This window comes from Struthio camelus, chromosome 11 (genome assembly GCF_040807025.1).
Source record: "Struthio camelus isolate bStrCam1 chromosome 11, bStrCam1.hap1, whole genome shotgun sequence".
Classification (NCBI taxonomy): Eukaryota; Metazoa; Chordata; class Aves; order Struthioniformes; family Struthionidae; genus Struthio; species Struthio camelus.
Window position 1 is genome coordinate 5,986,674 of NC_090952.1, and position 25,481 is coordinate 6,012,154.

At 57.6% G+C, this 25,481-nt stretch overlaps 1 protein-coding gene across 1 annotated transcript; it reads left to right on the forward strand.

Annotated features, from left to right (window-relative positions):
- The first annotated feature begins 690 nt into the window (after positions 1-690).
- Positions 691-12,948, forward strand: LOC138068808 (ATPase family AAA domain-containing protein 2-like). The gene is made up of 18 exons (XM_068957530.1): positions 691-715; positions 2,061-2,116; positions 3,831-3,978; positions 4,335-4,445; positions 4,651-4,729; positions 5,370-5,478; positions 5,711-5,826; positions 6,495-6,669; positions 6,967-7,055; positions 7,413-7,572; positions 8,653-8,743; positions 8,967-9,244; positions 9,672-9,706; positions 10,692-10,887; positions 11,382-11,567; positions 12,041-12,176; positions 12,325-12,518; positions 12,928-12,948. The coding sequence occupies exons 1-18, from the start codon at positions 691-693 to the stop codon at positions 12,946-12,948; spliced, it is 2,205 nt and encodes a 734-aa protein (XP_068813631.1).
- The last annotated feature ends 12,533 nt before the right edge of the window (positions 12,949-25,481 follow it).

The window sequence follows — 25,481 nt, forward strand, 5'->3', positions numbered from 1 at the left end:
CCTGCTCAGAAGATCTCGTGCTACTGTAAATGTCTACTGTCTGGCTTTTTTCTTCAGCAGCTGCTGAATGCTGTGGGCGAGGCAACCAAGGACTGCAGCATACGCCACCTCGAGAAACTCCATCTGCTGCTCAGCCAGTGTATTTACCACCACCGGCAGGACAATGACAAAACTCAGTTAATCGAGGTAATTTGCTAAGTAGAGCCAAGCAGCAATTGTATGCATCTACAGATCCTTTTATTTTCTCTAAAGAACTCAGCTACCGAGGGTTTGCGTTTGTCTTCCAGCTTATAGCTAGCTTGTCTTTGTTTGGTTGGTGACTATTATTATTTTTTATCTTCTTTTTTTTTGTTTTAGGAAATGAAGGAAGCAATTGAAAACTTCTCCCGTGCTCAGTAACGTGAAACTCAGAAAAGGGGCGTCTAGAATATATGAATAAAGCTCATGTCAATCCTTTGAAGGTGTCTTCCTGGCTGTTTTGCTATTGTTGCTCCTTCAGAAGCCTCGCAGTGCTGTTCAGAGGCCCCTCTTGCACCCCTCCATCCCATTCCCCCTCTTTCTTCCTCCTTGATCCCCTGCCCCACACATTGCTTACTCCGTTCTGCACGGGTCCACTACCCCCCGTGAACAACCCCAAATCCTCAGGACTCCTCATCACTTGCAAAGCCCAGGTTATCCCTCTCCCAGACTATGCCTGTAGTGGCCTCAGGGCCAGGTAAGTAGAGACTGGAGGCTTTTGGCCTTTGCCCTTGTCTGTTCTCCCTCGCCTGTCAGGTTCAGGTCTCTGTGGAGTTTTCTTCTCACTTGCCCCTTGGTCCTCGATCAGGTAACCTTAATGAAGCAGAGGCTCTCGCCAGCCACAAACCCTCCCAACGTCTCCCCAGCACTCTCCTGCTCGCCCCCTCCCCATGTTCCCCCAGCAACAAGGCTCAGCACCTTCTCCACAAAGGCACCTCAACGCACACGCGCGCACTGCACACACGCCCCAGTGCTCTCCTGAGGAAAAAAAAAAAAAAAGCCCCTCGAGTGGTTATGTGTGGAAAAGACGAGGCATTGGCCAGGTGATGCTTCCAGGTAGCACCAGCGTGCGGAGGGCACAAGTAGGAAGGGGGTGCTGCCGAGCGTGCCCTTTGCAAGTGAACAAGCTCTTTCCTGAGCAGCTCTTGCTCCTTTCATTGAAGAGGCCAATTTCTGCTCTGCCAAGCAGAGAGAGGTTGACATCTCGGACACTTTGCCATGGCCTTCCCCCAGGCTTCGGACACCTCTGTACCACATACACGCAAGCGAGCGCTTCTTTGTCCCACTCCCGTTGCACTTGGGTGAGCAGAGGCACACGGACAGGAAGGTGACAGAAGGCTTGCCTACACATGGACCTGTCTTTGGTGGATGTTCTCCTCCCGAGCTGCGTGAATATGCTCTCCTGCAGAGACACGGGCATGCTTACACAACTCTCCGGCTCCGGAAGAGGCACCGGCGCCCTGAGCGGGCTGCCTTCCTGGGCTGTTGAAGCCAGGGGCTCTCGGCAGCCTTTCTGTCCCTGTTGGCTTTCTTGGGCTGCGCAGTCGTGTGCCTTGCAACCGCCTCGGTTGCCCCCTTGGCATCCTCCAGGCTCCTTTGGGCACCCTCAGATCCCTTCTCCAGGCACGCTCACGTGCTCTCTGCCCCTCTGCCTGTGCTCAGATCCCCTCTCTTCCCCTCATGCATGCTCAAGTCTCCTCTGGTCCTCTCCCTGCAGCCTCCCAGTCCTTCCATTTCCCTCTGCGAAGCACCTCCTCCACGGGGAACCCAAGCAGTGTGAGGGCGCTGCGAGTATTGTAGGCTGTGTGCGAGCATCACATTTTTCTTCTGCAAAATGAGTGACTTTGGACTGAAAATGGGGATTTCGGCTCATGAGGATCACATTTTTCAACCCTCCCCCCTCCCCCAAATTAGCACCCACCCCAAGCCCACTATTCCCAGTGGATGTCCCTAATGCAGAGGCTTTTTAGTGCCGAGGGAAAGAAATGACCATTGCCAAAAAGGGTTTGGGTTCTGCTTTGTTTTTCTTTTATTTTTCCCAGGCTTTGACACTGTTGGGACACATTCCTGGTGCATTTGTCTGAACGCAGTTCTCAGGGTGAGAGAGCAAACCCCTCTGCTGCTTCACTAGGCTCGGCCAGCTCCATGCTCGTGGCCTAGGGAAGCAACAGCTAGGGCTCGGCCCTTCCTGCCCACAAGATCACTGAGGGCAGTCACAGTCTTCCTCTGTGTTCATTCGGTTGCTCCCTTAGGCCTGCCTTCCTCAGCAGAGCCTCTCCTTGCCAGCAGGTGTAGCCCAGCATCCCCGAGGTGGGGACATGGCAGGGCTGGAAGGCCTGAGGGGAGCCCCAGCCTGGGGAAGCCCTCCTGTGGCTGCGCCTGCCCCCTGGAGGCCTCGGGGAGTGGGCAGGGAGGTGGGGGCATCTCCCCTAAAGTGCCCCAGGCAGCTCCCCTTCCCCTTGCAGGGCCCATCTTGGCAGGGCCTGGCCGGTCAATGCGTCCCTGCAGCCCCTCTGTGACATGGGCTGGGGCAGGACGCAGTGAGCGCATCACAGCAACAGCTTCCCCCTGCCCACATCGCCCGGGAGCCTGAGCTGAGCCCACGCGCTTGGCGGTGCTCTCGCTACTGCTCTGCTCTGCTCTGCTCTGCTCTGGAGGAGCTGCTGGGCCGGGAGCAGGAGGAGGCGAGAGGAGGTGGTGGGACAGCGCGAGACGCTGTTTGGTGAGGTTCCCAGCAGGACGTTGGAGAGCAGCGGCTTCTCCTGGCCGCAAGACCTATTTGGACTAACTCGGGAGGCTGCGAATTCCCTCTGGGCCCCTAGGGAAGTCCTCTGGCCTGCTGGAAATTGCCCGCTGTGGGAGCCCCTCCATTATAGGGCGCTGTCGGGGCTGCACAACTTCCACGCTTAGAATCTTGGCTCCCCAGCAACACGTCCACCCCCGTGTCACTCGTGCCTCCTCAGCTGTGGTGAGAGGACCTTTGGCCCTTGCTCCAATAACTGCCTCCTCCTTTGCTGCTGCCAACACAGGTTTCTCCTGTGACGAGTGTTCATGTAGCTGTGGGTTTCGGAGTTACGCTTGTGCTCCTTGGTATGGTGGAGCCAACCTGGTTGGCAGGAGTGTTTTGTGCAGTCATGGCTACTCCAGTCTTTGAGGACTGAGAGGGTGCGTGAGAGGAGGAATCATAAAGGTGCTTCATGTCTGCAGAAGCTGCAGGCAGCTCCTGCGTAACTCCCTGCTGCTGGCTGAGGTTTTGCATTATCATTCCAACTAGACCTTCCGACTACTGGCTCTCGTGTCTACGGGCTCAGCAATTTCTCTAGTGTCTTGTGAACCAAACACTTGCTTCACTTTCAGCAGATTTCCCTTGTCCTCTTCAGCAGTTTTCATTGCCTGAGAAACTGCCTCAGGAGTAAAGAGCTTCTCTTGCATGCTTCCAAAAGTTGACATGTGCTTCATATGCTGCTTGAGCTCAGGTTCGGAGGAAGCATGGACCTCAGGCAGACTGAAGGAGTCCTTGCAGAAGAAGTCAAAACGTCTTTACCTTCCTCTTTCTCAGTAAGTTCTGTCTTCCACCCAGCACTCTGATGCCCTTGCACTTTTCACGCAGCTGAACAAACGCCTTCCAAAGTGCACTGCGCTCCACAAGAGCCTCTGTCTTTGCTCCCTGTAGGCGTGCTATAGCCTGAGAGAAAGGAAATCATCTGTCATATGCTATCAAGCTCCACTGGAAAGTACGTTAGAGGCAGCCTTTCTCGGAAGGGCTAATTCCCCACGCCTAAGCGGGGACATGAAAATGTCCGTGCGCACAGCGCAGTCCCAAAGTAGAGCTAGCTTCTGTCATTGTAGGGCCATCAAAGGCAGGTGAACGCCACACAGGGGAAGATGGCCGCGACTCTCCCAAGGACTATTACCTTCGACCCCGGAACGCCGTCGTCCAGTACCAAGAGCCATCGGAATGTGGGTTACAGGCACCGTTGGCCTGAAGGGCTGGTTGCTTCTGATTAAGGGTGGGGGAGTAGAACTTCTGGAATGAGAAGGTACATAGGCAGAGACAAACCAGAAATGATGCCTGGGCACTGTAATTACAGGGTCCTCAGAAGACGAGCAGACAGAGGATGATGGCGAAGGTACTCCCCGGGCACCTCACCTCAGGCAAACTGCTGAGGACACTCCCGCTCCCCGGGAAGGTAGGCTAGATGCAGAGCCTCTCTGAAGGGCTCGTTGCTTGTGTGTAAGTGGGATACAGGGTGGGCAATGCAAATGCATACACACACAGACCAATCAGAAGCTCTGTCTAGGCTCTGTGATTACAGGGGCAACGCGGGAAGGTGAAGGCCGGCAAGGGGAAGATGGCAAAGGTCCCTGGAAGCAGTATAACCTTCGAGCCAGGAAGACTGTTGCCTACTACCAGGAGGCATTGGAAGGTAGGTTCCACGCACAGTTTCTCGGGAGAGCTGATTTCTTGTGCAGAGTGGGCTCCACGTGGCTAAAGGAAAACAACTGTCATTGACATGCCCTGCCTTCATTCTGCAGGTCAGGCTCTCCCTTTGTCATTGAGATGCCTGTATCCTGTGCATGTTGCGTTTCTTGGCCGGCGTGCAGGCTCATTGCTGCTTTTTGTTTCTTCAGGCCCATCTTCTGAAGTCAGACAAAGAGCTGCGTCTCGCCGTGCCCGGTCACGAAGCCCGTGCTGCAGAAGAACGAGCAGGTCGGTGTATGGCTAGTGATAGTTCTCAGGGAGCCGTAGCGGTGCCTCTCCCATCACTGAGTAACACTTGTAAAGCTTTCCCGAGGGACGGTCACGAGGGGAAAATCACAGCATTGTAGCTGTGACAGTCGGAGGGTCTAGAGGAAGCAAGGCTTTTCCTCTGGGAGAGAAGATAGCTTTCATTAGCCAAGAGCTTGTAAAAAGGCAGGATTTGGGGGGGGGGGGGGGAAGGAGCCAGTGATGAAGGATGAGGGTGGAGGTCCTGGCTGAGACTGGGTAACTGAAGCCAGAAGCCCCTGCCACAAATCGTCAGTAGACAATTTCATGGTGAAGTAGAACAATGATTTTCTTAACCCAGGTAGGCAATTTAGTGAGACCTAGAGGGAGAGTGTCTTGCTACGTTTGAGTAAAATGTCAGTCTCTTCTGTCCCATGATTGAAAATAGGTCAGTTTAAATTGGACAGGTGGCTCGAACCAAATTCTTCTTGCCTCTGAGAAATGAATATAGCTTCACAACATCCACGTTTATGCCAGTGTATAAGTGCTTCCACACTCTCTTGCAACAGGAAAAGCGCAGCTATCCCTCTACCTGCAGGTTCATTTAGAAAGCCCCTTGCCCTTTCTCCTTCTTGCACAACAGGGGTCTTCCCCTACACTCTGGGAAGGATGAACGCGAAGGAAAGCACGCAGAGGGAAGGAAAACGGGAACCAGCCTGCCGCAAGTGGACCCAGTGCAAACCGAGAGTTCGGTGAGGAGTGGGAACTCACTGAGGCGGTGGGGACCTTTCCAGTGTTCATGAGAACCTTCCTGACTGTGGCTGTCAACAGCTCCCGTGCTTCACGGTTTACTCTCGGGGAACTGCCAGGTCATCCTGAACCTTCCCTTTGGGCTGGCATAGGATACATTGGGAGGAAGGCTTTTTTGGCTAGGCTGCAGCTTTCTCTGACCTCTGACACGTCTCCTCTTGAATGTTTCCCTAGGTATGCTTTGATGGTGTCGGTGGTCTCGCTGACCACATTGCCGCTTTAAAGGAGATGGTGCTGTTTCCCTTGCTTTACCCCGAGTTCTTTGAGCGATTCCAAATCCGACCCCCCAGGTAACACACGCTGCCTTAGAACTACAACATGCTAATTGCGCTCTTCTCCGGAGAACATGAAGCGCAGGTGCCAGCACACCTGTGTGCTTCCACATTTCTGCCCGGGCACAGTTTGCCCAGTGGCAGTAAACAGGAATTCCTTACAAATGGCTTACGCCCAGGCTAGACCTACTTTCACACCACAAGCAATGCTTTGTTGCAGTCAAAGGCTTGCTGTCCAGGGCTGTCAAAGCTGAAGACGCTGCAGAAGGCTCCTGGTTTAAGAAGGTGGCTTTGGGAGTGCTTCTGCTGGTTGGCTTCTGAGTGTTTTGGAAAAGTCCCCTTGACTAGTTTATAAGCGGGAAGGCACGAGGTCCGGCAAGTCACCTCTAAGCTGTTGTTTGACAGACCTGCTGACTTCCCGCCTCCCTCTCTTTGTAAGGCTCAGTCAAAGAGCTTCCGACTTTTTCCACCAGAAAGACAGGCTTTGTTTGCTCTCAAATCTTGCCTCTTGGGAACACTGGCACCTGTCTGGACTTTCCTCCCACTGGAGCTCTTCCTGCGCTCTAATACTGCAAGTGTTCTGGTCAGGCGGGAAGGCTGCTTTGCTTTCAGGACGGCGGTTGCCACAGGCACTTTCCCATGTCTTTTTATTGTAGCTACGGACATCTCTTTTTGTCATGTTGCAGAGGCTGTCTGTTCTGTGGGCCACCAGGCACTGGAAAGACACTGGTGGCTCGAGCGCTCGCAAATGAATGTAGGCAGGGAGACAAGAGAATAGCCTTCTTTGTGAGAAAAGGTGCCGACTGCCTCAGTCAATGGGTCGGAGAATCCGAGCGGCAGCTCCGCTCCTTATTTGAGCAGGTAAGGAGGAAATAGGTTGGGCCAGAGTTGTACCTGTACTTGTCCGCGGTGGACGTCTGTCAGCAGAACTCGGCCTCCTGCCTAGTTTGGCCGTGTCTCCTGTTGACATGGGAACATCAGTGTTCCCTTCTCCCGTGCCGTCCGGCTTGGCCTGAAGGGCTGGAAACCTTGCAGATGGGTTGGGGCCAGCACAGGCTCCGTGCCTTTGCAGCCACAAGGATCATCCTGCGTGTTCTTGCTGAGTAGGGCTGTGTTTTACATACACTCAGTAGCCCTGCATCTGTGCTTCCCTTCCAGGCCTATGAGAAGCGGCCTTCGATTATTTTCTTCGATGAGATCGACGGTCTGGCTCCTGTGCGCTCCAGTCACCAAGATCAGATTCACAGGTACCACCTTTTCCTTGCATTGCCACGTAATCGGCTTCGTTTCCTTTCCCGAGGGAAAAAGACCCAGCTGGTCCCCTGGAGATGACACACGCACTTCTTCTGAACTCCTCTAGTACCATGACACAGAGGTTCACAGGATTTTAAAGACAAGAGTTGAAATCGAGTCCCTAAGCTTGGTTTCTGGACAAGGCCTCTCTTGCCTTACCTCGGTGTTTGGGGCCTACCATGAGTCCTTTCCCTAATCAACAGCTCTTCCAGAAAAGCTTATCCTTTTTGAGTGACGTGACTTTGGAGAAAGTCGGGCGGCATGTAACAGCAGCTACTAAACCAGGCAATCCAACAACATTTCCTTGCCAGTTCAATTGTCACCACGCTGCTGGCACTCATGGATGGCTTAGACAGCAGAGGCGAGGTCGTGGTCATCGGCGCCACCAACAGGCCAGACTCCCTGGATCCTGCTTTGCGAAGGCCTGGCCGCTTTGACAGGGAGTTCCTTTTCACCTTGCCAAACAGACAGGTAAGGCTCTTCCAGCAACCTTCCTGCTACGGTGCCAAGGCCTCTCTTTACAAGAACACCCTGTTGCCACACACTGTCTCCGAGAGGGAGGAAGCAAAGAGGTGCCCTACGTGCTGGAGACCTCCCTGTTCCCCGAGCAGAACTGGGAGGGAGGCTGCAAACAGGAGTTTCACGGAGCCTGGAGCACACGGGCTTTCTTCCTCGCCCAAGCGGTTGCGCTTGGCTTCGTTCCTTAGTCCACCCAGGCCCTTGCCTCCTGAAGTTGCCTCCTCGCTCTCACTCCTCCACTTGGGAGAAGCTTAGGTGAAAGCTTGTGCTTGAGTGTGGCCGCGCTGGGAATCCTGGGAGCCGCCCAGGAGCCTTTAGGGAGCTGCCATTGTAACTGGTCTGAGCAGGCAGCTGGATGGAGACGGGAAGGACACTGCCCAGATGCAACACTGGGGAAGCTTTCTAGTGGCAAGGCTTGGGACGCTTGCAGTTCTTTGGCAACATCCAAGCAGGGACCACAGAGCTACAGAGCAACCAGAAGTAACTGTTTCCTTTAGAAAATAGAAACTCCAGGAGAAAGTGGAGCCCCGGCTTTGGTGCTTTCTTTCCTTTTCTTTTTTTTTTTTTTTTCCCCCCCCTCTTGGCTATCCCAGATTCTTTTTTCTTGAGTTAGCGTGTGGGGAGCGGAGAGGAAGGAGAAACACATTATTGGATCGAAGGCTCGTAACAATGCACAACACAGTAAGAAAACAGGAAAGAAACAGGAAAACAGGAAAGAAACAGGAAACACTTCCCTGAATCTCTGGCAAAGGTCGGAGATGAGCATAGGCACAGCTTGACGTTTGCTCGTTCAGGGGTAGAGGTTTGAGTCAGAATTATTGTTTCTCCTACTGTAGTTACTCCTCCTACCTACTGGGGAAGTACTGAGCTTCGAGAAGCAGGCAGTGTGTTACTAGAATGCACACATTTCTTAACTTTAGCAGAGGAAGACAAGCAAGTACGGGAATGTGACAGTGGGGCTTTTGCGGATGTTTCTTTTGTTTCTGAGAAAAAGGTTGCAGACAAGCCCAAATGTAACCATCTGGCTTGTAGGCTCGCAAAGAGATTTTCAGGATCCACACGAGAGGCTGGAGCCCAAAGCCATCGGACACGCTGCTTGAAGAGCTGGCTGAAACATGTGTCGGTAAGATGAAAAAGCGCTCCGAGTTCCTGCCTCTGACTGGGTCCTGACAGCGTCTGAGCTTGTGCCAGGCAGTAGCCAAGCTCCCGAGCCTTCCCTTCCCTTGTCTCTCACCACACGGGAGGCTGTGCCTCCCAGAACGGAGCGTCCCTTGGCAAAGCCTGTCCTTGGCTCCTCTGAGCTGCCTGAGACTGACGGACCTTTTGCTTCTGCTCTGCTGAATTAGGATACTGTGGGGCCGACATTCAAGCCCTCTGCGCTGAAGCTGCCCTCTGCGCTCTCCATCGCCACTATCCCCACATCTACACCAGCAGTCAGAAGCTGCAGATCAACGTGGCTTCCATTGAGATCACTGCAACCGATTTTGTGCTGGCTATGCAGAAGACTGCACCAGCTTCACAGAGGGCCGTGGCTTCCCCCGGGCAACCACTCCCACCCGCCTCCAAGCCACTGCTTCAGAACACGCTAGAGAGGCTCCTAAAAGGCGTGCAGAGGGTATTTCCCCACGCAGCCCTTGCACTCCAGAAGCACCAACAGCCAGGTAGGGCCGTTACGTTCACTGCCGTCAGCCTCTCCCAAAGCAAACCCTGCTAGTTTGCGCCAACAACAGAAAGAAACCCTTGCGGCAGGCGGAGGGTAAATGGAATGAACGGTAGAGAGGGCAGAGCTGGGAACTCCTCCCGGTTCACAGCAAGGGAACTATGCGTTCTCCACTGAAGCAGCCAGCTTCTGGAGGTTGTCAGCATCATCTTTCCTGGGGTTTGGCACTGATTTAAGGCTTGAAAGAGGAGGCAATATGAGGGAGTGTTAGGCCGTGCCCTTCCCTTCCTTTCCACACTGGGAGTGTGGGCTCCCGCTGCAGAAAGAAGTGGCCTTGCTGGCTGCTTTAGGTGTCCAGGAACTGCGGAAGGGCTTCCTGCTTGTCCTCTAGCTGTACTGTAAGGAGAAGAGGAGTTTTTGCCACCAGTAAAACATAGCTTAGGCAAAGGCAGACAGTTTGGGGGAAATGGCATTATTCCGTGTATGCCCAGGCAGTGAAGACATACAAGGCAGTGGGTTTCAGCCCTCAGTTAGAAGCTGGCTTAGTGCAAGGGAGGGCTGCAGACCTTCAGGAGAGTTAACAAGCCTCTCTTACCTTCTCACGGTACCAATCCTTCTGTAGAAAACGCCTGCATGGAGAGTGAGGAGGCATCACCTTCTGGACAGCAAAAGGAAACCTTCCTCCACTTTAACAGGTTGTTAAACTGCCCGCGACCTTTTGAGTGAAATGCTTCTGATTGATTGCTGGGGCTTTCCCAAGTGTCTTGGCGGTTGCAGGTGGGAGGGGTGGTAGATGAGGGAGGAAAGAAGACCTTGCCCAGGGTGTCTGGTATCCAAAACTGCAAGAAGCAAGCACAGAGATAGAACTAGGTGCTACAGTTGTAAGAAAGCAAGGAGCTGCAGCCGATCAAGCTGAAGGGGGCAGCCTCCTTTTCCTCCCCCAAAGACATCCACAGACATTAGGGCATGCTGCCCTAATTTCATGCACGCTATTCCTCAAGGAGAGTTGCACTTGCAACCTAGGAGACAGCACCCAAGGACAGATGAAACAATTGGAACGCAAGAATCAAGCAAGTAGCCCCCATTTCTATGGGCTTACAGGAATGTTGTTATTGAGCCTAGCCACTTTTGCCCTTCCTCACATACAGCTAAGGGCTCTCAAAGCCCGCGTCATTTGCTTTCCCAGAAGGCTTGTTCTGCCCCTTCGTGACCACCACCTCCGTTACCAGCTGACCACTTTCACCTAAGCTTGACCAGTGCGGAGAACTCAAGGCTCCTCAACTCAGGACATCCTGAGCGTGAGAGCTTCAGCGGGGAAGACAGGCAGACTGGTGTGTGCTGGACAAAGACAGACACCTTCACCAGCTGTGTCTTGACTCATCGCTTTCTTTCCAAACTGCTTGTCTTGCAGCTCTTCTCCTAGCAATGCTTGTGGCCAGCCAGCATGTCACCGGCCCAGGTTCCTAATAGCTGGAGAGCCCGGCTACGGGCAAACTTCTCACTTGGCGCCTGCACTCTTACACGCGCTGGAGAGGTTTGCCGTTCACGTGCTGGACCTGCCGGCTCTCTTTGCTAGCAGCACGCCACCTGAAGAAAGATGCACACAGGTACCGCTTCTCTCTGCAGTCTCACAGCATTAATAGACTTCACGGGCTTAGCGGAGGCGGCCTGGCTTTCCTGTGCTTTCTGTGGTGTTTATGTTGTGCTGAAGGAACCCTTTTCTTGTACACTGAACAGCAGAGAAGCAGCATGTTGTGCAGGAGCATCTTTTCCATTGCAAGTGCCGCACAGTAAGGCTGTTGCTAGCAGCTCAGGGAGCTCCAAGATGCTCTTGAGAAACCTCTCTTCCTGGCAAGAGCTGCTGCTGCTGGCAGCGGGCTCCGCAGAGCTGTTTCCCTTGCCTCTTCAGGCTCTCTAGCTCCCAGGAGGCGCCTCTGCATCTGCCTGACTGCTGGTCATGCCCTTTCGCCAGCCTCCTTCTTTAGCAGACTGAACGGCAACCCCGGTTTGGGGCCAAAGAAAAGGGTTTCTTTTCTCTCAGCATACCACAGGTATGCTGCTACTCGCTTCAGTGGTCTTCCCCAAACTTCCTTCTTACTAGTTGGTCCGAGAAGCCCAGAGGACAGCACCCAGCATCATTTATATGCCACACATCCATGCCTGGTGGGAGGCTGCTGGAGTCACCTTGAGAGCTACGCTCACCACACTGCTAGAGCGCATTCCACCTTACGCTCCAGTGCTGTTGCTCGCTACTTCGGATGTTTGCCATGCAGATCTCCCGGAAGAGGTATTTCTGCCACCGCTTTGCCCGCTTTTCTCAGTCTCATGATAATTTATCACTCCCTGAAGTACCTCAATCCTGTGCCCTCCTAAGCACTTGGACATTGCTATTTCTAGGGCACCCTGCTGGCATCTCCTCCCTCGGGAGTTGCCACAAGGCTTCCAAGTGAAGGGCGGCAAGGCAAGGCAATCCACTGCAGGCCACCTAGGAGCTGGTGCGTGCCCTCCCTGGCCTCACTGGAACCTCGGCTCGCTGCCCTGAGCTTTCATCCTGGAGGTCTTCCTTACAGAAGACGCCCTCCAGTGCCGGGCTGACCCACTACAATCTTGCCGTGAAGGCCAAGAAGCAAACTTGTTCTAGTCTCCCCCTTATTCAAAGCATTCCTCGGCTTCCCTGAAAACAGTTTTCACCTGCTTGGAGTAGAGCACGAATCTGCGGGGGGCCTTAGGGCTGCACTGTCTTTTCTCCTCCCGCCTCAGGTGCAAGCTTTGTTTTCGGAGCTTTATGGAGAAGTCTTCAATGTCCAGCCACCCAGCAAGGAGGAAGGGAGAAAGCTTTTTGAGGACTTGCTTCTCCACCAAGCTGCTCCACCTGCTGCACCACAAAGGAGAGCAGGTGGGAACTGTCCTACACATAGAGCTTTGCCATCGGTAGCTTAGCAGCTCTTTGGCATGTGTTTGGGTATTTGATTTCCTGGCATGACTTTGTACTCTGCTTGTGTCGGACTGCCATCGCTTGGCTAACCTGTTCTGGTTGACTGAAGGTTGCCACGCACTGGAAGTCCTGCCTGTGGCATCCCCACCTGAGCCTCGACTGCTGGCGGAGGAGGAAGAGCGGCAGCTGGAGGAGCAAGAGGAGCACACATTGCCAGCGGTGCCTGCAGATGCCAGTACGCCCCTGCCTGGTGGCAAGTTCCCTCCTGTTTTCCTTTTTGTCTTGTTTTGCCTTGTGCACCAAGTAAGAGGACGATGCTCGATTTGGAAGACAGAACTGCTTAGGTAACGCTTTGGCTTGCTGCTTCTGCTATCTCTGTGCAGCTGTATGCAGACGAAAGCGAAGGCGGCCCACATCGCCCTCGGAGAGCCAGGCAGAGAAGAGGAGGAGATGGTCACCCGCTGCTGAGAAGGAAACTCACATCTGGCTCAGGGTAGGTTGCAGCTCGCTCATCTACCTTTCCTTCCCGCTCTGCTGCCGAGCCTGGAGCTCTCCAATATGCCAGCGGAGCTGCAGGCAGGGCCAACATGCAGCTAACACAACTGGAGCCTTGCTCTTTCTCTCAAGTAGGTCCAAGGAGCTCATTTCCTCCATGGAAATCCGGTGCCATGCTTAAGTCTGTTCCCTGACGTTTCACTCCTCCTTTATTTAGCGATACGAGAAAGTAGGATGAGAGTTGTGTTGGACTGCCTTCTTGTGTGTGTGTGAACACATCGAGAGCCTGCTCAGAAGATCTCGTGCTACTGTAAATGTCTACTGTCTGGCTTTTTTCTTCAGCAGCTGCTGAATGCTGTGGGCGAGGCAACCAAGGACTGCAGCATACGCCACCTCGAGAAACTCCATCTGCTGCTCAGCCAGTGTATTTACCACCACCGGCAGGACAATGACAAAACTCAGTTAATCGAGGTAATTTGCTAAGTAGAGCCAAGCAGCAATTGTATGCATCTACAGATCCTTTTATTTTCTCTAAAGAACTCAGCTACCGAGGGTTTGCGTTTGTCTTCCAGCTTATAGCTAGCTTGTCTTTGTTTGGTTGGTGACTATTATTATTTTTTATCTTCTTTTTTTTTGTTTTAGGAAATGAAGGAAGCAATTGAAAACTTCTCCCGTGCTCAGTAACGTGAAACTCAGAAAAGGGGCGTCTAGAATATATGAATAAAGCTCATGTCAATCCTTTGAAGGTGTCTTCCTGGCTGTTTTGCTATTGTTGCTCCTTCAGAAGCCTCGCAGTGCTGTTCAGAGGCCCCTCTTGCACCCCTCCATCCCATTCCCCCTCTTTCTTCCTCCTTGATCCCCTGCCCCACACATTGCTTACTCCGTTCTGCACGGGTCCACTACCCCCCGTGAACAACCCCAAATCCTCAGGACTCCTCATCACTTGCAAAGCCCAGGTTATCCCTCTCCCAGACTATGCCTGTAGTGGCCTCAGGGCCAGGTAAGTAGAGACTGGAGGCTTTTGGCCTTTGCCCTTGTCTGTTCTCCCTCGCCTGTCAGGTTCAGGTCTCTGTGGAGTTTTCTTCTCACTTGCCCCTTGGTCCTCGATCAGGTAACCTTAATGAAGCAGAGGCTCTCGCCAGCCACAAACCCTCCCAACGTCTCCCCAGCACTCTCCTGCTCGCCCCCTCCCCATGTTCCCCCAGCAACAAGGCTCAGCACCTTCTCCACAAAGGCACCTCAACGCACACGCGCGCACTGCACACACGCCCCAGTGCTCTCCTGAGGAAAAAAAAAAAAAAAGCCCCTCGAGTGGTTATGTGTGGAAAAGACGAGGCATTGGCCAGGTGATGCTTCCAGGTAGCACCAGCGTGCGGAGGGCACAAGTAGGAAGGGGGTGCTGCCGAGCGTGCCCTTTGCAAGTGAACAAGCTCTTTCCTGAGCAGCTCTTGCTCCTTTCATTGAAGAGGCCAATTTCTGCTCTGCCAAGCAGAGAGAGGTTGACATCTCGGACACTTTGCCATGGCCTTCCCCCAGGCTTCGGACACCTCTGTACCACATACACGCAAGCGAGCGCTTCTTTGTCCCACTCCCGTTGCACTTGGGTGAGCAGAGGCACACGGACAGGAAGGTGACAGAAGGCTTGCCTACACATGGACCTGTCTTTGGTGGATGTTCTCCTCCCGAGCTGCGTGAATATGCTCTCCTGCAGAGACACGGGCATGCTTACACAACTCTCCGGCTCCGGAAGAGGCACCGGCGCCCTGAGCGGGCTGCCTTCCTGGGCTGTTGAAGCCAGGGGCTCTCGGCAGCCTTTCTGTCCCTGTTGGCTTTCTTGGGCTGCGCAGTCGTGTGCCTTGCAACCGCCTCGGTTGCCCCCTTGGCATCCTCCAGGCTCCTTTGGGCACCCTCAGATCCCTTCTCCAGGCACGCTCACGTGCTCTCTGCCCCTCTGCCTGTGCTCAGATCCCCTCTCTTCCCCTCATGCATGCTCAAGTCTCCTCTGGTCCTCTCCCTGCAGCCTCCCAGTCCTTCCATTTCCCTCTGCGAAGCACCTCCTCCACGGGGAACCCAAGCAGTGTGAGGGCGCTGCGAGTATTGTAGGCTGTGTGCGAGCATCACATTTTTCTTCTGCAAAATGAGTGACTTTGGACTGAAAATGGGGATTTCGGCTCATGAGGATCACATTTTTCAACCCTCCCCCCTCCCCCAAATTAGCACCCACCCCAAGCCCACTATTCCCAGTGGATGTCCCTAATGCAGAGGCTTTTTAGTGCCGAGGGAAAGAAATGACCATTGCCAAAAAGGGTTTGGGTTCTGCTTTGTTTTTCTTTTATTTTTCCCAGGCTTTGACACTGTTGGGACACATTCCTGGTGCATTTGTCTGAACGCAGTTCTCAGGGTGAGAGAGCAAACCCCTCTGCTGCTTCACTAGGCTCGGCCAGCTCCATGCTCGTGGCCTAGGGAAGCAACAGCTAGGGCTCGGCCCTTCCTGCCCACAAGATCACTGAGGGCAGTCACAGTCTTCCTCTGTGTTCATTCGGTTGCTCCCTTAGGCCTGCCTTCCTCAGCAGAGCCTCTCCTTGCCAGCAGGTGTAGCCCAGCATCCCCGAGGTGGGGACATGGCAGGGCTGGAAGGCCTGAGGGGAGCCCCAGCCTGGGGAAGCCCTCCTGTGGCTGCGCCTGCCCCCTGGAGGCCTCGGGGAGTGGGCAGGGAGGTGGGGGCATCTCCCCTAAAGTGCCCCAGGCAGCCCTCCTTCTGCCTTTGGGTGCAGCTGGGCAGCCTCCACGTGTCGTTCTGGGAGGCTGGGCAGCCTCCGTGTGTCTTTCTGAGAGACCAGGCAGCTGCGTGTTGGTCTAGCAGGCCGGGGAGCCTCCGAGCGTTGTTCGAGGAGACTGGGGAGTCTCCGTGTGCCTTCAGGTGCAGCCGGGTTACCTCCAAGTGTTGTTCTAGGAGGCTGAGGAGCCTCCGGGTGCCTTTGGGTGAGGCTGAGGAGCCTCCACCTACCTTTCAGTATGGCCGGTAGGCTCCGAGTGTCGTTGTAGGAGAGTGAGGAGCCTCCGTGTACCTTTCGGTACAGCCAGGGAGCCGCGGCATGCCGTTGGGTGCGGCCAGGCAGCCTCCGAGTGTCGTTCTAGGAAGCCGGGGAGCCTCTGCGTTCCTTTTGGTACAGCCGGCAGCCTCCGCGTGCCATTCCAGGGAGAGCGGGCAGCCTCCGCCTGCGTTTGGATATGGGTGGGGAGCCTTGGTGTGCTTTTCGGTACAGCTGGGGAGCCTGGGAGTGTCGTTCTGGGAGAGTGAGCAGCCTCCAAGTGGGGTGGTAGGAGAGTGGGCAGCCTCCAAGTGTCATTCTAATCAACTGGGCAGCCTCCACGTGCCTTTGTGAGGGTCCGGGCAGCCTCCGCGTGCCTTTGGGTGCGGCCAGGCAGCCTCCGAGTGTCGTTGTAGGAGAGCGGGCCGCCTCGGAGTGTCTTTCTAGGCGAGTGAGCAGCCGCCGAGCATCATTCTAATTATCCGGGCAGCCACCGAGCATCATTCTAGGAAGCTGGGCAGCCTCCGTGTACCTTTCGGTATGGCCTGGGAGCCTCAGCATGCCTTTGGGTGCTGCCGGGCAGCCTTGGAGTGTCATTCTAGGAGGCCTGGGAGCCTCGGAGTATCGTCGCGGAGGCTGTCTGGCCTCCTGCATGCGTTTGGGTACGGTGAGCAGCCTTAGCATGCTTTTCGGTGCAGCTGGGGAGCCTTGGAGTGTTGTTGTAGGAGAGTGGTCAGCCTCCGCATGCCTTAGGGTGCAGTTGGGCAGCCTCCGCACACCTTTCGGTACTGCTGGACAGGCTCCGCGTGCCTTTGTGAGGGTCCGGGCAGGCTCTGCATGCATTTGGGTGCAGCCAGGCAGCCTCGGCGTGTCATTGTAGGAAGCTGGGGAGCCTCCGTGTGTCGTTGTAGGACAGCGGGCAGCGTCTGTGTTGCTTTGGGTATGGGTGGGGAGCCTCGGCGTGCTTTTCGGTGCAGCCGGGGAGCCTTCGAGCGTGGTTGTAGGAGAGCGGGCAGTCTCCAAGTCCCATTGTAAGAGGCTGGGCAGCCTCGGAGTGTGGTTGTAGGAGGCTGGGCCTTAGGAGATTGTGTAGTGTCCAAGTGTTGTTCTAGGAGGCCGGAGAGCCTCTGAGTGTTATTCTAGGAGCCTGGGCAGCGTTCGAGTTTCATTCCAGGAGGCTGGGGAGCCTTCACGTGCCTTTCAGTGTGGCCGGGGAACTTCAAAGTGTCATTTTAGGATAGCGGGGAGTCTCCAAATGTCATTGTAGGAGACTGGGCTGCCTCCAAGTGTCATTCTACGAAGTGGGAGAGCCTCTGCGTGCCTTTTGATGCGGCCAGGGAGCCACCGAGTGTCGTTCTACAAGATTGGCGAGCGTCACAATGTCGTTCTGGTAAGTTGAGTATCCTCCACATGCCTTCGAGTGCGGCCGTGGAGCCTCCGCGTGCCTTTGGGTGCGTCCTGGACCCCTTCGTATCAGGCTCTGCATGCTCGGACGGCCTTGTGGCAGGCTCTGCAGGTTTGGACGGGTTTGGATGGGCTCTGCGGTCTCATTCGGACTCTTTTGGAGGTGGCCGAGGCCCTCCGTGTGCCCTCTGGGGTGCCGCACACTCCTGGAGGTGGTTTTTGGCCCCATCCCAGCCCCCTTGGTCTGTCTGTTGTGGTGCCTCTGAGTCATTTGGTGTGCCTTTTGGGGCACCTGCGACCCCTCGGGGTAGCTTTGGGGGTGCCCAGACCCCATGTTGTGCTTTTGTGTCATCCGTGACCCTTCGGTGTGCGTTTGTGCCCACCGCGGGGCTCTTCAGGTGCCCCGTGGTGCTGCCCAGACCCGTCGCTGCCCCTCTGGGGACTCCCCAGAGCCCTCGTGGTGCCCACTGGTGCTCCCCAGGGCATTCAGTGTGCCTCTGGGTGCTGTGCTGGCCTCTTGGGGGCCTTTGGGGGTGCCCTGGACTTATCCGTGTGCTCTTCCAGGCCAGCCAGAGCCCTCGGTGTGCTTTTTGGTGGCTGCTGGGTGCCTTGGTGTGAGTTGGTGGCTCCCTGGAGGCTTTTGCGATGCCTTTAGTGTTGCCTGTGGCCCTTGGGTCAGGGTTGGGGTGCTCGGTGGAGGCCTCGTGGCCCCTTGGGGGGTGTCCTGGGCCCTCGGGGGTGTCTTTTGGTGATGGCCAGGGCTTGTGAGGTGCGTGTGGTTGCTCGCAGAGGCCTGGTTGTGCCTTGTGGTGCCTCTGCAGCCCCTGGTTGTGGCTCTCCTGGTGGCCCAGGGAGCTCGATGGGCGTGTTGGTGCGTCGCGGGTGCCTGCCCGTGCCTTTTGGTGTGCCCAGGGCCCTCGGGGTGCGTGGGGGGGGGCCCGCAGCGCCCTCGGGGTGCGTGTGGGGGTGCCATGGAGCCGTCTGGTGGGCCTTTTGGGGTGCTTAGAGGTGCTGAGGGTGCCTTTTGGTGTGCGCTGGGCCCCTTGGTGTGGCTTTTGGGGCAGCCCAGGGCTGCGGATGTGGCTTTTGGGGCACCACAGAGCCATGTAGTGTGGTTTTTGGTAGGTCCCAGGCGGGTCGTTGTGGCTTTCGGGGTGCCGTAGAGGCCTTGTTGTGCTTCTGGGGGTGCCCTGGACGCCTTTTGTCTGCCTTGCGGTGTGTCCATGGCTGCTCGGGGTGCGTTTCAGGGTGCCTCAAAGCCTGGGTGTGCCTTTTGGGGTGCCAGCCCCTGCTGAGGGTGCCTTTGGGTGCTGCCCTGTGCCCTTGGTGTGCATTGTTGTGCTCCGCAGAGCTCCGGTTGTGGCTTTTGGGGTGCCCCTGGCCCCGCGTTGGGCCTTTCGGAGAGGTCTGGCGCCCTCAGCAGTTTTCTCCTGCTGCCCCGGGCTCCTCGGTGGGCGTTTCGGTGCAGCCTGAGCCCCGAGTGGGGCTGTGGGTGCTCCGCGGCGCCCCCATTGCGCGTTTGGGGCTGCCCTGGAGCCCGCGGTGTCACTTTTGGCAGTGTTTGCCATGTCTTTCAGGGCTTTCCTGGCCTCTCGCTGTGCTGCTCAGGCCGCGCGGACCCCCCGGTGTTTCTTTCAGAGTGCCTCAGCCCCTCGGTGTGCCGTCCAGGGTGCCCAAGGCCCCTTGGTGTGCTTTTTGGGGTCACCCAGACCCCTTGGTGTGCCTTTCAGTGCCTGTCGGTCCCCTTGCTGTGCCATTTGGTGCACCCCAGAGCTCAAGATGCGGCTTTCAGGGCACCACAGACCAATTTCATGTCCTTTTAGGTATGTCCTGGGCCTGTTGGTATGTATTTTGGGGTCCCCTGGGCCCCCTCAGAGTGCCTTTCCTTGCACCCCAGAGTGATTGGGGTGCCTTTCAGGGTGCCCCTGGACCCTCAGTGTAGCTTTTGGGGCACCCTGCACCCCTGGGGGTGCCTCTGGGACACCCCAGAGCCCTTAGTGTGCTTTTCAGGGTGCTCTAGCCACCTCAGGGTGCTTTTCCTAGAGCCCTCTGTAGCTCTTTGAGAGAGAGCTTGCCTTTTGAAGCATCTGAGATGTTTCTGCTCGCCTGTGGGGATGTGCTGGAGCCCTCGGCTTTGCTTTTTGGATCCCCAGAGCCTTGGGGCTTGTTTGTTTGGGTTTTTTTTCCCCTTCCAGAGCACCTCGGAGCCCTCCCTCCATTTGGTACCTCAGCCTGCCGCTCGCTTCTCCATGCGCCCCAGGCTCCTCAGTTTGCCTTTTGGAGCTCCCTTGAGGCTTGGATTGTCTTGTGGGGCACCCCAGAGCCCCCCTCCCCCCGCACTGCACCCTGCTGGCTTCACCCCAGCCAGGCGGGGAGGGGCTCGTGCAGCACCTGCAGGCAGGCAGGACGCAGAGGAGTTTGGCAGCGATCCCCTTGCCCTGCCCAGCACCAGGAGGAGGAAGAGGAGGGAGCCGCAGTCCTGTGCCCGCGGAGCCCTCTCCGGCCGGACAGCACCCGGCAGCTCAGCTGTCAGCAGCCGGGCAGAGGACGGGGCCACCAAGGGCTCTTGTCTTTTCCTTGCAGCCCGTCCGGCCCTGTGGAAGCGCCAGCGGAGTCAGCGAGACGGCCGGGCCCTGCCCCCGGCCCCCAGGGACCCGATCCCGGAGCCCAAGGGGGAGAGCAGCCTCCTCTCCAGGGAGAGCAGCGTTGCCAGCCCTGCCAGGCCCCCAGGCGATGGAGAAAGCAGCCACGGCCGCTGTGGGTCCATCTAGGTCCCCGGGGCCCCGACCTTTCCGCGGCTGGACGTGGGCGTTCCTCATGACAGCAAAGGTTTGGTCGTCAACTCGGCTGGGGGCACGTGGCCGAGCAGCGAGGGCGCCCAGGCACAGCGAGGCCGCGGCGCTTTTTTGCCCCGAGCAGCTCCCTCGAGTGGGAGCGGCTCCGGTGGGGCCAGGCCTGCCCCTGCCCCCCGGAGGAAGCCGGTCGGGTCGAGGCCCCCGACACCCACCCTTGCCCTTAAAGGCAGGCTTGGGAGACTTTCAGAGTCTTCAAGTCTCAGGGTGCCCTTCAAGTAGCTTGGAGTTCCTTAATTTCTTCCCAAGTCCCTCAGTGTAACTGGAAGACCAACCTCAGGGACTCAGGTGGTTCTCCAAGTTACACTGAGGGACTTGGGAAGAAATTAAGGGACTCCAAGTTCCCTGAAGAGCCCCCAGAGACTTGAAGAGCCTTAAAGCCTCTCAACCTTGCCTTTAAGGGCAGCAGGGGCAGGCCTCAGCCCAGACCCCCACACTCCCCAGCCCCAGGGCTTTGGTGGGGGCACAAAAAAGCCCTGCCCAGTGGCTGCCCCCACACAAAGCCCTGAGGCCAAGGGGCCAGCAACCAGCACCTAGGAAAACAAAACAGAGCTCTTCAGAAAGAGCAGGACCAGGCACTTTCCCCTCTCTCAACACTCGGGCCCGACCCCGCGTCCCCCCCGGGGAGCGGGCGCTGCGGCTCTGCCTTCTGGACTTCAGTGCATCCACAGAGCACGGCTCCTGCTGAAAACAGAGCAGAAACGCACAAAACTAGTGGCCCCAAATATGAAAAAAACAATAATAATAATGAAATAAATAAACCAAAGCCGTAGCTTGTCTGGCACCTACCAGGCCTCAAAGGTCTCGGAAGGAGCCCAAGCGCTGCTGCTCTCTGCGCGCTGCCAGTGATGGGCAAAAAGCCTCTTCCTCCCATACGCAGCTCAGGCCCGTTTCTCCTCCTCCTTCGTGTGCAAGGCGACAACGCTGAACACCAAGAGGCCTACCTTCAGGGAGAAGGCGCCGGCACAGTACAGAAATGCCAAGGGGCTACAACGTTCCTACTGCGTGGGCTGCAGGGGACGCCCAGACACCTAGAAAAGGAGAGACCCTCTCTCGAGTCTGGCACTGCACCACAACACAGCAACAGCATCTCTTGCACACAACTCACGCTCCCTCTCCTCTTTAGTACCCGTGGCTTCCCTAAAAAGGCAAATCACTGCTTTCCTCCTTAGCTAAAAGCTCGCAGACATGTCCCACCTCGTTTTCCAGCGCCACGTTCTCTACTCTGCAAGAAACAGTTGCACAATTCAACTCTCCGCAACACCAAGACTCTCCGGGCTGCCTTTCACAGCAACTGCCCAACAGCTCCCCAAAAAGGGGCAGCCACAAGCACAGGTTGTCGGGAAGCCCAGGTCGGGAGCTTGCTAAACAACTCCAAAAAGCAAAGCCAAAGAGAAGCAAGTCCAAAGTCCTCCAGTCCCTCGTACGCTCCAGTACATTGCAACCCAGCCAGAGCTGTCCCAGAGAGCCCCTTCCCCTGGCACGAGACATTCCCACTGGCCTTACCTGCGGAGAGGAGCACCGGAGAGCGAAACCCAGTCGGTCATGACCTACTGGGAACTGAAACACCCCCAGCCCTCTGGCAGCGGGAGCTGCACGCCCCAGTTGCCCCCTCAGACAGACAAAGCGGCCACGTTGAACTGACCCAGACAACAGAAAACACAACCGAGAAAAACAATCGCAGAAACACAACTGAGCTCTCAGTGAGCACATCAGCTCTCAGCGGCCACAAAAGAAGCAGACAGAGATCTTGCAGAGACAGGACACAGCTCCCACTACACTTCTCAGCTCCCTAGGCAGCTGAAACCCCAAAGTATCCTCTCCAGTAAAACACATCTTCTAGTAGTGAGCTTCAAAGATGGTTTTCCCCCTGGCCAAATGATATGCTTTGATTTTAATTGCTGTACGAACCCCTAGAGCGCTTTGCAAGCCCGTACTAGCCCATAAGAAGACAAACAGGAAAACCATGACCCAAGATCCATCTCCGAAACGCACAGCTAACTGCAAGGCACTTCTCCCTACCAAAACCAGAAGGTGCTTCCCAAAATCCACTCCCTCCCTTCAAACACGGCCTGCACCCACAACACTCACACACAGACTTTGCCCTGCCTCGGCTCCCATATAGCCCAGGGCTGGTGCTCTGTGACAGCTACCCTTTCCTCAGCATGGTATGAGGACACTGCCACCACCCTCAGGGACAGCACGGACGGTCTCCGCAGCGATCCTGCCACCCACATCTCCACGCGCAGACCAGAAAGTCACCCCTTGCTCCCCTGCTGCAGCCTGCAGCTCAGAAACAAGCCCGAGCACCCACTGCCACCACCGCAGCCACACACCTAATCCCTTCGCTCACGGCTACAAGAACCAGCCTCGCAGCAAAGGCCTGCGAGCAAGTGCAGGTCAGCTTCACTGTACCCACTGCATCACTGCATCGTGCACAGGAGCCACCAGCCCCACGCACACAGATCCACAACCCGGGACGGCAGCAACAAAACCCTCGGAAAGCCCTTTCCAAACAGACCACCCAGCTCCAACCCTGCTCCTACTTCCCCCACCCCTTTCCCTGCCGCCCTTCAGCTCCCTTCCCCAGGCGGCGGGCGAGCAGGCGGCGGACGCAAACACTCCCCCGTCCAGCGGCGACGCAGCTGGGCGCCGGGCGACACCGAAGCCCTGCTCGGCCCCGGCCCCGGCCCCAGCCGACCGGCCGCCGCAAACCCTCCCCGGCCCGCCCGGCACCGACCCCCGCCGCCTCCCAGCACCAGCACCAGCCCTGCCCCGAGCTGGCCGCGCCTCGCAGCCACCAGCACCTTCGCGCAGCCTCCCGCCGGCGGCCCCGGCGCAGGCGCCGCCGCCCTTCGGCCCCCGAAAAGCCCCTTCGCCGCCCCCCGCCCCCTTCCCCTGCCGCTACCGCCCTCAGGCCCGGCCCGGCCCCCCCGCCGCCCCCGAGCCCTGCCCGCCCGGCTGCGCCACGACCCACTGCGTGTCCCGCAGCCTGCCGCTCTCCAACTGCGCCGCGCCACGGGGCAGGACGGGGCAGGGAGCCCTCCCCTTCCGCTCCGCCATCTTTGCCGCCGCCGCCAGGCGCCACCACACAGCCAGCCACCCCGCCACCAACCACACCCTCCCCCCCGGCCAGAGGCGGGAGCGGGGCGCCAATCAGCGGCGGGCGGCACGCAGGCGCCCTCCAATGGCCGAGAGGCAGCTGGCCCGGCCGGCCAATCCCCGCGGCGGCCCGGGCGGAGGGCGGGAGGGAGCGGAGAGAGGCCGGAGATGGCGTCCGGCGGCCGTGGGCGCCGCCGAGTGAGCGAGCGGGCGGGCGGGCGGCGGGGCTGGGGCTGCCGGCGCCAGGGACGCGGTCCCCACTGTCCCCCCTCAGTGTCCCCCTCGCTGTCCTCCCGTCCTCCCGCCTGTCGCCGCCCGGTCGGCTGTCGCTGGCGGCAGAGGGCAGCGGGGAGGACAGGCGCCGTGCGCGGGCAGGGCAGGGGCTGCGGGCAGGGCAGGCAGGAAGCGGCGGTGGCTCGCGCGGGCCTGGAGTGGCTGGTGCCGGAGGCCAAGTGCTGGGAGCAGGTTGGGCTCTGCACAGGATCCCGCCAACTGAGGCGGGAGGGTGCGTTGCGGAGGAGCGCTGCCCCCGAGGCGCTGCGGTGTCCCGCGAGGCCCGAGGGGGTGGGCTGCGCGAGGCGGGGTGTCGGCGAGGGCGGCGAGGCTGGAGGAGGCGCGGGTCGGGGGGCTGCTGTCCACGGAAAGGCCCGGCCGTGTGAGAGGGTCCCTAGGAAAGCTGCGCGTGGCCTTGTGCTTGGTTTTGGCAGGCGGTGTGGTGAAGCGGAGCGCTTGGAGGGGGAAAGGTGGCGTGTGGAGCCTGTGGAGAGCGGGTGCCGGAGAGGCGGAGGCGGCGCTGGAGGTGCTGGTGCTGGCAGGGCCGTTGAGGGCAGAGGTGGCTTGAGGTGAGGTGGGACGAAGAGGAAGAGGCTGTGGCTGGGTGTGGGACGTGTTGGGCTGTAGAGCTGCATTGCCATGTTGCCTGCTGAATGGAGAGTGGAGAATGGCCATCCTGGTGCAGGACTTGGGGGGCTGGTGCAGCCTGGTGCCAGGCCTGGTGGGCTAGGGTGGCCTGGTGTGGGGGCTGGGGGGCTGGTGCAGCCTGGTACGGCCTACTGCTAGGCCTGGTGGGCTTGGGAGAAAACGCGGCAGGGGCCGAAACGCACTCCACAGGGGCCGAAACCCACTCCGCTGGGGCTGAAGAGCACTCCACCAAGCCTAAAAACACTACGTGAGGCCCAAAAGCACTGTGTTGGGGCCAAAACCACTCTGCCAAGCCGAAAACAAGTCCGCCGGGGCCGAAACCGCTCCGTCGGGGTGGAAACCGCTCCGCCGAGGCCGAAACCACTGCGTCGGGGCCGAAAGCACTCTGCCGAGCCTAAAACCACTCCATCGGGGCTGAAACCACTCCACCAGTGCTGAAACCACTCTGTCAGGGCCAAACCCACTCCGTCGGCGCTGAAACCACTATGCCAAGACCAAAACCACTCGGCTGAGCTGAAAACCACTCCATCAAGCCTAAAATGACTACGTCGGGGCTGAAAGCATTCCACCAGGGCAGAAACCACTCCATAAGGGGTTGAAACCACACCACCGAGCCTGAAACCACTGTGTCAGGCCTAAAACCACTCCGCTGAGACTAAAACAACTCTGCCAGTGCTCAAACCACTCCGCCGGGGCTGAAACTGCTCTGCCAGGGCCTAAAACCACTGCGTCGGGGCTGAAACCACTCCGCCAGGGCCAAAACCACTGTGTCGGGGCTGAAACCACTCCGCCAGCGCCAAAACCACTCGGCTGACATTAAAACCACTCCGCCAGCGCCAAAACCACTCGGCTGACCTTAAAACCACTCTGCCAAGCCTGAAAAACCGCTCCGTCGGGGCCGAAACCACACCGTCGGGGCCGAAAGTACTGTGCCGAGCCTAAAAACACTCCGCCGAGCGTAAAAACACTTTGTCGGGGCTGAAACCACTCTGCCGAGCCTAAAACAACTCCCTCAGGGCCAAAACCACTCCACCAAGCCGAAAAGCACTCCGTCAGGGCTAAAACTGACCGGCCAGGGCGAAAACCACTGCGTCAGGCCTAAAACCACTCCGCCGAGCCTAAAGCCACTGCGTCGGGGCGGAAACCACTGTGCCAGGACCAAAACCACTCCGTCGGGGCAGAAACCACTCCGTCAGGCTGAAAAGCACTGCATCAGGCCGAAAACCACTCCGCCAGGGCCAAAACCAATCAGTCGGGGCTGAAAGCGTTCCACCAGGGCCAAAACCACTCCGCCGACATTAAAACCACTGCGCCAAGCCTAAAACCACTGCGTCGGGGCTGAAACCACTCCGCCGAGCCTAAAACCACTGCGTCGGGGCTGAAACCACTCCGCCGAGCCTAAAACCACTGCGTCAGGCCTAAAACCACTCCGCCGAGCCTAAAACCACTGCGTCAGGGCC

Bases quoted from the DNA above. Each gene is read 5' to 3' on its own strand.
- LOC138068808 (XM_068957530.1), top strand. From the start codon at position 691: ATGCCTGTAGTGGCCTCAGGGCCAG. The intron at 10,888-11,381 runs GTACCGCTTCTC...CCTTCTTACTAG, and splicing joins CTGAAGAAAGATGCACACAG to TTGGTCCGAGAAGCCCAGAG. The intron at 12,177-12,324 runs GTGGGAACTGTC...GGTTGACTGAAG, and splicing joins TGCACCACAAAGGAGAGCAG to GTTGCCACGCACTGGAAGTC.